This window comes from Aplidium turbinatum, chromosome 15 (genome assembly GCF_918807975.1).
Source record: "Aplidium turbinatum chromosome 15, kaAplTurb1.1, whole genome shotgun sequence".
Lineage (NCBI taxonomy): Eukaryota > Metazoa > Chordata > Ascidiacea > Aplousobranchia > Polyclinidae > Aplidium > Aplidium turbinatum.
In genome coordinates this window covers 17,203,417-17,218,311 of record NC_137486.1, presented here as the reverse complement: position 1 = coordinate 17,218,311, position 14,895 = coordinate 17,203,417, and the positions used below count along the sequence as shown (strand labels likewise).

Here is a 14,895-nt window from a genome sequence, read left to right as displayed (position 1 = left end):
TGTTTGCATAATTCGTCAGTTTGCCTAATTAGTCATTTTTCTCACTCCCTTGAGGTGCCGAATTCAACTGCAATATCTCAAGTAACACTAAAGGTTTCTCCTTTGAAGACCCGCGTCATCCTGCTGTAGACCAACAATAAAAACCAAACGTTCCACGATTCAATCGCATCTTCATAAATGCGTCATGTTCAAATAGAATCGGTAGATCGACTCGATGCATGGACATTGTGGACAGTACAGTAGCAATATATACAAAATTTTAACAACAGAACCGCACAAACTTAATTTCAAAAACATTTTCTTGACAATAACTTAAAAAGCAACAATTTCATTCTAACAAAACAGGCTACGCAGAAACAATAAACAAATATTCAATTAAATTAAGAAAAAGAACATCAATTGTGCTTGTAACCACAGGTTTTTAGGAACGTTGTCTTGACAGATCTCGTATGCGAACACGTGTTGGCCAATGCTATCAAAGCATATCGCAGTAGGCCTACATAATTTCAAATTTAGTTAAAATAAATCACCCTTGTTTATGGAAAGCCGAAATGAGTACAATATCGCATTTAACCGTAGTTGAGAATTTGACATTTGCACTCAGCAAAGCTTTATTCTACGCATCATGCCGCATAATCTACACTTGTAGCAATCCATCACGTCATTTTCTAAAGATTTTGTAGTTTTCCATATAAGCTGCTTTCGCGTCAAATAGAAAAAAGGGCGCAGATAATAGATACCAAAAATATGTTAGCAGTGATTTTCAGTGGGCTAAGTTGACTCCAGACGACGCAAACATTTGGGGACAGAGCTTGATTTGTTCCCAAATACATATCGGCCGATAGGAACAAACATAAGTGCCTGCATCAAAGTCGGCCCAACTCGCTGCTAACCTCACACATTGCAAGACTTCAGAGTAAAATAAGTCATCTGAAAGCAAATGAGCGCATCGCTTTCAGGCAAAAAAAAATTGTGCTTGAAATAGAAAGCCGTACTCTGTAAGTCCGCAGAGACCAAAAAAGCCAATCCGTTATTTTTACATTAATTTTAATGTCTGCAGACGTTGAATCAATGTAAAAATGACGAATTTTGCTATTTGGGGAGTGGTAATGTCAAAAATGGCAATGAAAGAAAAACAAACTAATTAAGAAAACGGTTAGTGTGATGCAAGGACTTTTTCAACATGAAATAAATGCAATTGCAACCTGATAATATGTTTTTATACATCATTTGCTTTTGAACTTGATAGCAAAATATTAAACATCGCCAGGACGAATGGCCATTTACAACAGCGAAATAAGATCATTTCATAAATAAGGGAACCGTCTATCTAGCGGAGACGAAATAAAAATGCTGACAAAAAACAGCTCAAGTTCTGTTGTGTAACCTAAATGCTGTCAGAAAACCTGATGCAAAAGGCGTGCTGATGAGACAGTGCAACACACGGGACCGAAAAAGGCTTTGGGCCTTCGATCAACGCATAAATATTTTCTGTGCATCAAGCAGAGACAGGACGCAACGTTGGTGCAGTCTTGTGCGCCGAAACGACACACAAAGTCAAAAATGATGATACTAATACTGCTAATTCCAGACCAGATTTATATTTGATCGGTCACATGGTGCTCATACTGCTGGCGACCAGCGACAACTGGAGTAGGATTCCACATTTCCAGCTTGGAAAAGTTGTCATTTTTGCACCGTTTTAAAGTTTAGCGACGATGATACGTTTAGAAACGTTGAACCGCTGCAAAATGTCACAACTTTTCATGCCGTTCTCAATCGATCGAGATGGCACCGACCGAATAATTCGTTTCGTCCGTGGAGTGCTTTGGTTGGGAACCGCTGCTCGTTCTCGGGAGAGAAGACGAACCCGGAAGCTGAGATTCTCTGTTCAAGAAATCTAATGAATGAGAGGGAATGCCGGCCAGAGAGGGTTGCATGTAAAACTGACTCATATGGGCGGCAAATAGAGGGTTTAGGAGTGGAGCTTGGGGGAAAAAATCTGAAAAATACATCAAAGTTTAATGTTTTAATATTTGCACGACAATTCTATGCATTTCGGTTAAGTTGCTCTTACACATATCAATATTTCATGAACACGATGCCTGGAGATAAACTAAATTTCTTTCAAAAACTGTAATGATTGAATGCAAACTGTCCTGAATTAATAAAATTAGATTTTGCACTTTGACACTTTCTTTTTGTATCACGCTATAGAATTGTATACAAGACTTGATAATAGACCACAGATACGCAATTCTACATTTCTCAAGGAGCTCTGACAAACTTGGTCACATTGAATTTTCTAGTTTGAGATTGAATAAACTAGTTCTACAATTTCTGATTGGACTGCAGCGTAGTTCTACAGTATGCTTCCGAATATTCATCTTTAACGGAGAACTTAGCTTATCGAAAATCTTTTTTTAGCGTATCAATCACCAAAACTGACAAGTCAGCACTTACATACCATTGCTATAGCGCTGTGTGACCAGTGGTCATTTAAATGCTAATAAAAATTATGCAAAGTATGACTGATACACAATTCAATACGTTGGTAGGTTCTTGCAAAATTTTTGGCATTGATTTAACTTGTGCAGACATTGGATCGATGTAAAAAAGGCGGACTGTGCTATTAGTGAACGGACCCAGGGCGAAGAATTAAATGAGAAATACACGAGACCTTGTCAAGACAAAGGTGGTGAATAGAATTAATAATATTGCAATATTAATGATAAACTTGTTCACGCATCTTGTACATTATCTCATGATTTGAGGTAATAGGGGTAGGTAGGCTAACTAATCTAACTATACACATGCAGCATTTCCATATGGATTGAAGAGATTCCAAGGTACTCGATTTCACACAATTCGTGCTTTACTGCAAATACTCGACTTCATATGAACAAACAGCGCTTAAAAGCCTCAGGAAATCCGTTCATGGTTTTAAACGCGTTAGTTGGGAAATTCCCATCTTCTCAACACAGGTTTCGCCATGCAAATACTATCTTTAGTTCTCGTTTCTGATCTGTCTTTTTAGATAGTTATAGAACCCTCAATATTTTGTTTGGCAACGCTGAACGTATGAAATGAAAGCGTTAGCTGATACGAAGGAACAAGATACAAGTCACAGAGATGAAAATGCTGAAATATTCTTATAACACAAGAGAAAACTACCAGACAGAAACATAAGTCAGCAAAGTGAAGGAAAAGTGGACAAAAGGAAGATTAAAGTCGCATTGTCACGTAATGAGAGAATATTAATGCATCAAGAAAAACGTCATAATCTATAGGTTAGCTGGGGATCTACCTTCCTGGCTCTCTTTCCATTTGTTAATCTAAAACCATTATGGGTAATGGGTATAACATCTTCACTTTGGCTTAAATGTCGCTTATCAACTTATTGGATTTTTTAGAGAGTAGTTTTCTTGTTTTTCTTTCTCGTCCACATTCAAACCCGAAGACCAAACTTGATATAGCACAGGTCGTTGCTCAGAAGCCACTGATCCTTCTGACGACATGAACGGGCGTTTCTTGTAATAGGTGTCCAGTGAAAATTGCTGACATAAGCTTAGTCAGGACTATTTTTAATGGACTTGCTCCAACAGCATTTCACCACAATATGTTCGTCTCAAAAGCCCCACTCCTGTGCAATGAGATGCTAGGCTACAACAAACAATGAAAAGACCCAGTCGGTTTATCTAAACTTACAAATTCTCTCATTACTCACTGCGTCAATACTGTAGAGGTAGTTGAACTGCTCTGTCAATAAGTTTAAAAAGCAAAAGCGTCAACCAGTGCAATAGCAAATACACAACACGTGACCCTATTGCAATGCATCACTGCCAAAACCACAGTTGTTTCAACCAAATTTCTACGCTTTGCTTCAGATGGAAATGCAAAATAAGCTAAAGCCGGTAAACTCATAAAATCATCAAAATTAAAACATACCAAAAGGTGTACGTGGGATACCCAGAAGTGTAGAATCTGTGAGGGAACTCAAAAAATTAAATCCATCCGTTGTCGCGTCGTATGCGCCTGGATGATGTAGACTGCTACCAGCGTTGGCAGGTGAGCCAGTGACATGAGGAGATGGAATTTGGGGGTTTGGGGGAGTGTCCAAAACGCCATTGAAGTACCGGGGGTACCGGGACGCCATGGGAGTTTGGGACAACGGGGAATTGTTTAGCGATGCGGATTCAGGGGATGATAAAAGCTGGTTACCAAAGCGGGTGTGGCGTGACACGGAAAAGGGGGAGTCGCTCCTATAGTAAGGGGTTCGTATAGGAGAGTGAGGCTTCTCACGAGGGCTCTTGCGGCATGTCGACGCATAGCTGGCAAGGTTAACTTCAGGTTTGCTCGGTTTCATTCCCGGGCTGTAAGTGAAAAAAAGACTCGTCACACAAACAACAGTGATGAGTCAGCACTTTATCAAAGTAAAAAAATACACAGCCAAATAAACACCAACTTTTAACTCAGTGCAACTGTGGAATAAATTCGCATTTGCGACAAAACTGTGCCTGTGATTTCACTTCACTCAAAAAAGACAGCACACTTTTGCCATGCCTCATCAGATTAGTATGCGTCGTCTTCAGAGGAGCTTTTATCGAGCAGTAGCCCATCCACCAAGCCGGCCAAGCCGTCGGCTGCGGAGGTAATGCTTTGTGAACAACTGCTGTTGGTTGGAGGACGCCTGCCATGTTAGTTTTTAAAAAGAAACAGTGGAATTGTCACTTTAATTTTGAGAAAGGGACAAATGAAAACATTGCAGTCTATGTTTCATGACACTAAGCGTACAATTGATGCATAAGTTGCAAAAAATCTAATCACTTTTAAAGTTATTATTCGATCACTTGGTATCAACGGTTGAGCTGCACAGTACACAAATGAGAATGAATAAACCCTTATTTCCAAACGTACACTTAAGAAACCACTGCTTAATATTTCAAACTATTGCACATTTATATTGAAGGAAAAATTTCAATTCATTGTAGATCAATAAACACTTTCTTTTTAAAAGTTGGAAATTTGATTTTTGTCAAGCCCAAGTAAACATGTTATGAGTTGTTCGATATCAAGGCTGCGGAAGGCCAAGTTCTCAAAGGATCGACACAATTTACGGTCTGTTGATCGCGTTAGAACACTGGCTTAAGCTTTGAAATCTTAACTTAACTTTAAGCACATGGTTCTTTTTTTATACAAAACTGAAAAATGTCCAACGCAAAAGCGATAAATTTTACAAAGAAGGATTTCTTCAAAGCGACGTAGCCTTTTGTTGCAGTACTACAGTAGCTGCATCTATTTCTAACATATAATCACGGACCTCAAGCGCCTAGCTTTACATCTTTTTGACGTCGTTTTACCAAAATTTGATCATAAACAAAACTTGTATGTTGTAAATTATTATTCTACGATTATATAATTATAACAAAACTGGTAGTAGCATAAAAACAGGCACAAGATGTGAATTAGAACAGCAACTGGTTCATCAAAAATGGCAGCTGAGTTTACATGGCTTGGTAACGTGTATTGTATAAGTCTACTTAACGCAAATGAAAAAAAAACAAACTAAGCGATGCACCGATTGCATAAAGAAATTCGCATCAACTTACGAAGAAGATATGGACATCGGGGTTCCATTGGATAACCGTATGGGTGATCTTGGAGGAGGAGGGGTGCGTGTTAGGTCCTCATCTTCATCACCAGATTCTGTCAAATCGATAATGTCTGGGATCATCTTCTTCGGTTCAAGATCATTCATCTTGCAAGCAGAGCTGCTCAAATCTGAAACGTCAACAATTGGATGTCATAGTATTGTTGCGTGGGTGGCTTGCAGTGCTGATGAGATTTTAACTAAATTACGTATGGAAGTTCTTGAAAACATAAAATACGCGAGATTTGGAAAGCCATGCAAGGCTCATCATACACTGTAAAAAGACGCCACTTAAAAAGTTATTTGAACTATAGAAAACTCTTCTAAGTGATACACACAGGAAGCTCAAGTCACATGATTCAATTTACACGCTTCAGTGCCCACCGATCGGTTTGGAAGGTGTTCCTAAGACCAGAGTTTCCGTCTTCTTTATTGCAGAATGCCAACTCCCATCCTCAGTAAATTCTATCTCGTCAGCATTGCTATCGTTGAGTATCTCCACAAATAACCCGTCTATGGCAAGGCCGGAAAAGTCAGCAGGTCGGTCACAGACCGGGCAGGTCCAGGTGGGTTTCCTGGGCAGATTAAACCGGTTGAAACCGCTCGGCAATTTGAATGTAAAGTAAAACTACATTATGCGTATGTAACTGCGTGGAGAGTAAAGTGTACAATAACCACATGCTATGATTACCGTACTACAGTTGTTCAACTACTTTTACGTGATAGAACAGTTTATGCTGTTTGAAGCAAAGTTTTGCCCAAAGCTACGTAGAAGGCAGAAAGCATACGACCGTTTGAAAACCCACATTTCGAAAGTCTGAAATTTAAGAGGTAAACTAGCTGCGCTGTTTAATTTTTTTTTTTAACTGAATAAAAACAGGTAAAATATTCTTAAATCACCAATATAAATATTACACGCTACAATCGTACGTACATGTTGCTTTAATAAGACGAGAGTACAAATAATATGTTTTCTTCAATACTGATTCTCTGGAAGTTAATAACAGATAGAGTCTTTACACACATTGGACAATTAATATCATTTATATGGGATTGCTTGAAACACGTGATAGTTTAACCGGAAACAACTTCACACGGTCACGTGACACAGAAAACTGTTTGCGAACGAAAAGTGCTTAAAAATATGGTTTTAATCATATTTGGTTGTTGCTGAAAACTGAACAGAGATCTATCCCATTAAAGAACAACAGATGAACGTCGACGCTCAAATGAAGCGAAGCTGTTTATATTTTGTAGCAGCAAATGCTCAGTTTGCTCAAGGCGTAACCACAAAATGTGCTTACAGCAGTCAATAAAAAGTTGAAATTAAACGTCACGAAATAGAAAAATAATGTTGTGAAAACTAGACAATTATCCCGGACAGCAAAATCTGACATTTTTACATTGATTCAACGTCTGCAGACGTTGAATCAATGTAAAAATGATAGATTTTGCTGTTGGGTATAAGCTAACAAAGAGGGTAATCAAAGACTTTACATTCCAAAAACGTGAGTCAGCAGCGACGTTGCGTAGCCAATAACGTGCGTTGTTTTGTGCAATTTACAATTCTATGCAAAGCTGGGATCTCATCTAGAAGCTTTCTAGCATTAACCAGTCCAACATTTCGAGATAAGCCCTATGTTTAAATAACATGCTTAAGGGAACACTACACTAGTGATGAAACAACCTCCGGTCAAACTCCTGCCACTCCCTTCAATTCCGGCTCCAAGCCGGAACCCGGAAGTGATAGTGGCTCCGGCCCGGAGGTGTGTGGGCTAACTGTGTGTACGGCTGTGGTCAAGTTCATGATCTTGGACAAATGTAATTTTATATTTCATTGTGATATTGTAATGATGCAAGAATACACAATTACATTGGTCTTAAATGTACATTGTACAATGTACATGTAAGATTGAAAATGAGTTCCAGGAAGTTAATAATCTTCAACATCTTAAAAACAATACTACATCAGGTGGATCGGAAACACAACCAAAGTTGAAATCTACCCAAAATGTTTACTCTTTAAAAGAACGCTAGCATTGCTATAAAGCAATTCCTTTAAGAGTGCCTGGTTATCGCTTCACTGCTTGTTAAGAGTGGTGTACCAACAATCAGGCCCGTTGAGAAGATAATTTGGGCTCAATAACAACGAGACTCTCAGGTACTAAGTTCAGACACTTCAAGAAAAACGCAACACATCCAACATGAACAAACACGAGGTGGTTTCTTCAAGTTCACAGGCCCCTTGGAATGATTACAGCTCTAGGTCCAAAAATACCTTCTGGACCACCTTGTCAACGCTACTGACAACAACCGCTTGGTTAATACGTTGATTATATGAGGTAGATGTTAACAAAGACAGGAAGTCCGGACCGGACTTGACATTTTCTGGCCGGAATATCCTACATCCGGTCAAAATCTTGGCTCCGGTGTATCACTACACTACACACGCAGTGAATTCGCACAACATACAAAAAATCATGCAATTAAAGCCGATTCGAACAATTGTACGCAAAAGGCAAGCCAATTTAATTTAAAGCATAAAAACAAGGCAGCTAAGAATCGTGGAAGATTGAAGTACTTTATTATTCAAATCGTGATAGAAAGCTGCATACTTTTCATTCATCATGAGGAAAAAGGTTGCGTCAAAGCATTGGAGATGGCTACATGTCAACGGACGGGCAGGAACCTTCATTCTCATCTTCCCAAGCTGAAGAAACAACATAAGAATGTCTGATATAATTTATTAGTCACGTCTGCAAACGTTGAATCAATGCAAAAATGACGGATTTTGCTGTCTATGAGCTGATATGTTTTATTCTGAAGTTGAAGGTCTATTCCTAATCTTTTGGTGCTCAGAGAGCAAAGGCGGCATGCCGGTGATGAAAACTTTGTCACTTGTGAGCCTAAGCAGTAGAACAAGCTTAAACTTGGGCCTTTAAAGTCATTAAAACACAGAAAGTCAGTTTTCCGAGAAATTTCATGTTCTTTCAAAAAAATATTTACAGCATAAAATTGCCTATTCTTATACACTAATGAGTCATCAGACTCATCCCTCTACCACTCTACCAGGCTGTAATATCTGACACCGATTATTGTGGTCTGGTTAACCGCTTTTCATTTTGAAAAAAAACTTTTGATGGTTCAATAAGAAAGTCTTCGTCCTCAGAATGAAAAGCATATTCAGAGACATACTTTTGGTAACATACTTTCATACTTTTCTATTACATTTAACTTGTTATGCCAGTAAACTACCTCATATAGTATTTTTGCTACCACTAAATAGAGAACAGTGCAGTCCAACTGAACACAATGAAAGCCGAGCCTTGGTTGATCTTATCTTATTGTTTTATTTTTTTTCTGATTGTGTTTTCGTAACGAAGTCAGGTGCCATCGAAATCGATGCTAAGCTAATAAAATTGGTCGTTTTCACATTGCAAGACTGGTATATTTCAATACAAAGCTGCTAAGTGTACAAGCCAGTTGAACATCATCATACCGGACAAAGCAGAGATACTTTTAAGCTGGTTGTTGCAATATCCGCCTCGGGATCCGCTGACAATTTTTCCCTGATAACGTCCCGCGAATCTGAAGGGGGAATCATCGTCGCTTGGTTTAACTTCCGCATCAAATCGTCAACCTTGAGTTGGCGCACAAGGCTAATGGCCACCCCGTAGCTTTGATCGTTAGAGAGGGTCTGGAAAAAAGTTGCACCTGTTTTCTACGTCGCTAAACGTTAAAAAGATGTAAATTTTTTATGAAAAATGATAAATTTTGCATGAAAAAAGGCGGTGGAATTTGGAAAAATCTTATGTTGAAAATATCAAACCTACATCTGTTGAGGCCGAATGTGTTACGTTTTCTTAGATATTTTGCCCATAAAATATAAATATCGTGCTTATGTTTTGTGTTTCAGTAAATATATCCACCGCTGGTATAGAAAGTAGAGTGCAAAAATCACGCAAGGAAGCGGTTAATGACTACAAGTTGCATTAGAATGTGAATTATTGACTAAAAGCGTACAGAAACGCAGTTGACAGATGCAAGATCTATTAATAGAATTCTTCGTATCACGCCAACAGCGTAAAGCCGTAAACCAATAACAGTAGTTTAGTTTTGAAATTATTTTTAACGTCACAAAACACATACAGCAAATCTAAGATCAACAATGCACAAGTTATCCTTGGCTATATCAAAAATCAAGAAAACTTAAGTTTAGGATTAAAGCCATAACAGATTTTAGGGCGTTCCAGGCAGTAAGTAAGCCTGGCCATTTTACATCGCTTTAATGTTTTACGACGTTGAAACAATAGTTGACTGGAAAGCGATTTCTTGGAAAGAGCAAAACAAGGCACTACACAATCGCCACCAAACAAAACAACATCAGCTAATCTCTGTTGAACTGGCAGCCGCATACGATGTCAGCAAAAAACTTACTCAGATTTCAGTTATTGACATGAAAAAGCAAGACTTCTAGAAAAATGTCAACCAATTGGTAGAGTCCTACCTTCGGGTTTTCGGGTGACCATTTCACCTCCAACGTGTACTCTTCATATGCAGACAATAGCCGGCAGTAGGAGGTGATGTTGAGAGGCTGATTGACTCGCTTTGGCTCCTGGCCGGATTTGGTCGGGGGAATATATGGGGGGAGATTGACCGAGCAGCGATTTATCTTTGAAAATTCAGTTTTCATTAGCAAGGATTCAATTTAATTTTAATCAGGCAATTCACCTAGTTACCTGAATGTATGTCCAGTGACGTCATCTGGTGGAAGCATTCATATATCAGCTTACATGCAAGTTTTAGACTTCAGTTGCCAAATTAAACATGATTTATTACCAGATACTAAAACCACGCCTCTTTTTTTATACAAAAGCTTGTAGTTTACTGTTTTTTGTTAACAATTAAAAATTGAAAATATTCATTCAATTTTGATGATTTATAAATTTTTTGGTTCCATTTTGAAGTTTACTATACCGTCACTACATAACTGACGCTTTGCGCTACTTTACAACATATTGCCGTGGTTCTGAAACATGGAAGAACTTCTTGTCCAAACGCGAGCTTTTAATGGAAACTACAGTGCAGACTTGTAGGAAGTTGCATGGACGAATTTACGTCATAATAGCAACAAGACGTCACATACCTTCACACATAGGTTTGGTGGTAATACGTCATCTTGTTCACAAGAAGTGTCCAATAAGCAAAACCTAAACAAATTCAATTGATCATCTAATATCGCTTTTTAAAACATCGAAATTGAGAGAGTTCTAACCTTGAAACAAACGGTAACTGCTGTAACTATGGCCTCTCACATTAACGGTACTGAAAGTTTTAGACGTTTAAGGCGTTAAACCATGTACAGCAGGAACCATGGTAAATGGGCATATATTTACTTTAATAAGTTTCCAGTTAGCCTTATAAATGCGTTTCGTATCAAAATCAAAGAATTTTGATTCGGCTAGTGGAAACACCCGAAGTAAAATACCTTAATCAGAGCCCAGATCCTGAAAATGAAAGTTTATTTTTCCTCTCCAATGAAACATAGCGTAAGTCAGCGGTAAATTTTTTCTTGCAACAACATCATGAGATGTAAATATTGCTTTAGTATTGCAACGTATCTTTCAGATTACGTTAAGGTGGCAGTCAATAGAATTTATATTCTGTTTTCCAATTTCATCATGAACAAGAAAGTTAGATTAGTGCAGCCACAAAACTTCAAGCTACGTCAAACCAAATGGTTTCGGACTGTGGCTTACATGAAAATACATGACGTAAGTTCGAAACCATTGATCCATGACCGACGCCTACGCAAATGTTTCAGATCTCATGACGCAAGCATGCCAGTGAGAAAAATCCAAATCCAACGTAAAATTTAATGCAAATTACTTATTACAAAAAGTAACCATCGAGCGTTTCATTGAAACAATCCGCTCTTGAAATAACTCACGACGTAATTAAATGAACGTAAAAAAAAATGAAAAGTATTTTGGTCCACTCTCAAGTCAATAATTAAAGCTGGATATATACCGTAATTGGATTTGCACGCCGTATTTTTCTTGGCTGCGATCATCTATGGCTCCATTTCGGATTTTGAGGCCTTGTTGCGAGCTGATCCGAAATTTAAAAGTGCTGTCTTGCATTGAACGATTGGACGTAGCAGCTGCAAGCGCAAAAACAATGTAACTTCCACTGTGGGTCACTCAAATTGCTGCCAAATGCTTTTCACATTGCAGTATTCATCTGGCAAGGATTTGAAGATTTTAGCAATAAAAACAAGACAACATCGTGAAAAATCTACCACAAATTAACCTAATCCAAAGGGCCTAAAAATAGCGACTTTGAAAAAGCGACTATCAAGCAGTTTGGCATCCAGAAAATTTTGCAAAACGAAATGGCCTGTCGGTTATCACTCTAGATCGGCATGTCTTAATCTTAGTAACTTACTCATGGGCAATGGAGATAAAATTTCGGATATATGTTCATAAAAAGGCAACTCCTTGAATTTTATGTCGGGTTGTTGTGAGTAGATGTCTCTAAAGGAATCATGATAACTTGTACGACGAGAACTTTCCACTCTCAAGCCTTCTTCCTTCACCCCTTCTCTACAAATAAAAATTGGAGAGTGATTGAATTAATATACATTATATATATACAACTGCAGACAGTGCACACCGTTTCGGCCTTCCGGTCTCATGTGTTGTAATATTATCCTGTACATTGAAAAGAAGACTGTGCATTGTGTGCAATAGGGTAGATCAAACTCCGATATAAAAAATGTTCTCATAGCAGTACATTAATTATTAAAGTTGTACAGTACTACCCCTAGAAAAAATCAGTTGTGTAAAATATTACGAAATTTGAATGAACTCTACCAGGTGAACATCGAGCTTGAAAAAGCGAAAATTAGGGTAGCCAATATGCAGACATCTCGAATATGATACCACTCAGGTTTTGCTGAAAAGTTGTCATAATATACCTATTGCCTATAGGCTACCAAATGAAAAAATCCCAAGTTTTATATCAACATCTCAAAGGGTTTGTCCATGGCGGCCATTTGAATTTCGAGTACCACCATCGTTTTTTACTTGTGGAGGTAGCGTAACATAGCAATTTTTGCCATTTTCAGAGCCCCCATAACTTTTATTGTAAATGTAATGAAAAACTAAAAATTGCTGTATAATACTTGTTCAGCTGGTTGTTGAAAACACCGCTCAGGCGCTCACCTCTACCTAGGGTGTAATAAATTGGGTGGGCATAAGTGCTGTAGGAAAGGCGGCCGAGAGAAAGAAACTGGCCACCCTACTTTCTTCAGTGCGGAAGGCTTAGTACAATGAGAACCTTATCTTCTCATATACGACACTTGAATCAAGTATGGAACCACCTTTACCTATTAGTTCATTATAAACTATATATATCATACTATACAATTCAACAATAAAAAAACAACATTTCTTGATGCATGAGTGTTGCTTGGGTCATCAAAATCCTAATCTGTTACCCAAACAAGTGTTTTTTTTCAATTTTTAAATGCTTCTGACACGCAAATCAATCAAAATATTTGTCTAAAACATGAATATTAGGAAACTTTGCTTCTGAACAAAAGGCAAAGTCCATAACCATTAAAGCTCACCGTTTTGTGGAAAATTGAGAATTTGTAACATGAGATTGAAGTGAAAGCCGTTGACCATAAAGATCTGATATTTTTTCTTGTAGCTGTAAAAAATTCATAAAAAGTATTAAATATATATATATATAACTTCAGTAACACAGCATAATGTTAAATAACAGATAGCCTTTAATAGTCCAGTCTACTTCGATCGCAGTAGATATTTGTGTTGTGTAATGATTACTTGCTTGCAAACAACTTATAATATATACTTAAGAAACTTGATTTAAAAAAAATTTGTTCTAAACTCTTCTTTTTAAACTCATGAGCTTCATTTTTTCGACAGTTCTGATTCCACAATACTCCCATATTCTACTTCATAATATCAAGTATATACAGTACATTGTCATACCAGTAGTCAAAACTCATCAGTGTTTTGTTTAAAAAAACAATGTGGACACTAAATCAAGTAGACGTCACAATCAAAATATCTTAATAAATAACAGGGCGCAATGTAATTATATCACATTATTTGTTTCAAGGAGTGACGATATTAAACTTTTGATTGAATACATGCACTATTGCACTTACTGTGAGGCTAGTACCGGATGACTCAATGAGTTGAAGAGCACGATTCAATAATTCCTGTTTTCTTCCACTTTTGCTTCGCCCAGCATGTCGAAGAAGAACTTGAAGTTCAGCTACACGAAAGCGCCTTACCATGTTCTAGAATTAAAAATGCATTGTCAATGATAAATTAAAGAACAACACTAATAGGTCAAGCTGGGTCAAAAGACTACCGAATCTGGCTAATTGTCCTCTTTTCTTTGTAAGTAGCTTCACCCCATATGTTTGGTTGATTCCTGTCTATGACGTCATGATATTTTTTACCAGGGCAAAGACTTGTACACCAGCCCAAAAAAAAATAAATCACAAAAATTGGCATAAAGCTGCTCCTATCTTACACTTCAAATATTTACATACGACTAGAATGGCTTTATACATCTACTATACAGTACATAATACACAGTAGGCTACAGTATGTAAAAACAATTTATATTATATCACCTTCATTTCTGTGTCAATGTCCACTTGAGTTGAAGTCATTTCTAAAAGTTTTAGTCTGCAAAAATACCAAATCTCCTTGGCAACAAAAAGTTTAACACAAGAGCATTTAAATGCTTTTTGAAAGCTCACATTCAAAAAGTATAACCCTTGATACTTAGCACAGTTTAAACAAGTATAAATAAAACCCACTGCAAAAATACAATAATAACAAGTTACAAAAATTGAATTTACAAAGAAGATTCAGTCTTTCAATCATGAAAGCTGCAAATGGAGCCACGTGAATGCCAGTGTGTTCTTTTGTTAAAAATATCCTCAGTCTAACTATCCAAAATAACAACTTATTGTCGGACAGAGATGATGGCCTGAAGTTACATACAATGCTCATCATATAAGCACCAACAATTACCATTTGTGAGCCATTTAATTGTTATAAAATTTGGTTGGAAAATCTTTGTTCTATCATTTTAACATAAGGAACTTTTACATTTGTCATGCTTTACTATACTGGGATAGTGCAGCAGATAATACATTGGCTTTCTAATAATCAAAACTGGTTTGACATCCTGCT

At 37.5% G+C, this 14,895-nt stretch overlaps 1 protein-coding gene across 1 annotated transcript; it reads right to left on the bottom strand.

Moving 5' to 3' along the window:
* Positions 1–156: 156 nt before the first annotated feature.
* On the bottom strand, positions 157–14,508 carry LOC145784540 (E3 SUMO-protein ligase PIAS2-like). The gene is made up of 13 exons (XM_082596382.1): positions 14,328–14,508; positions 13,851–13,985; positions 13,284–13,366; positions 12,098–12,255; positions 11,681–11,813; positions 10,797–10,860; positions 10,158–10,322; positions 9,150–9,347; positions 8,266–8,360; positions 6,035–6,225; positions 5,610–5,781; positions 3,949–4,373; positions 157–2,002 (listed from the first exon to the last, which is right to left on the bottom strand). Exons 1-13 carry the CDS (start codon positions 14,364–14,366, stop codon positions 1,776–1,778), a joined length of 2,085 nt encoding a protein of 694 aa, XP_082452508.1. The 5' UTR covers positions 14,367–14,508; the 3' UTR covers positions 157–1,775.
* Positions 14,509–14,895: the final 387 nt, after the last annotated feature.

Excerpts from the sequence above, each read along its gene's own strand:
- LOC145784540 (XM_082596382.1), bottom strand. The coding sequence starts at position 14,366 with ATGACTTCAACTCAAGTGGACATTGACACAGAAATGAAG. Across the intron at positions 13,986-14,327 it reads ACATTGACACAGAAATGAAG|AACATGGTAAGGCGCTTTCG; the intron begins GTGATATAATAT and ends TTTTAATTCTAG. Across the intron at positions 10,323-10,796 it reads CACCAAACCTATGTGTGAAG|ATAAATCGCTGCTCGGTCAA; the intron begins GTATGTGACGTC and ends GAATTTTCAAAG.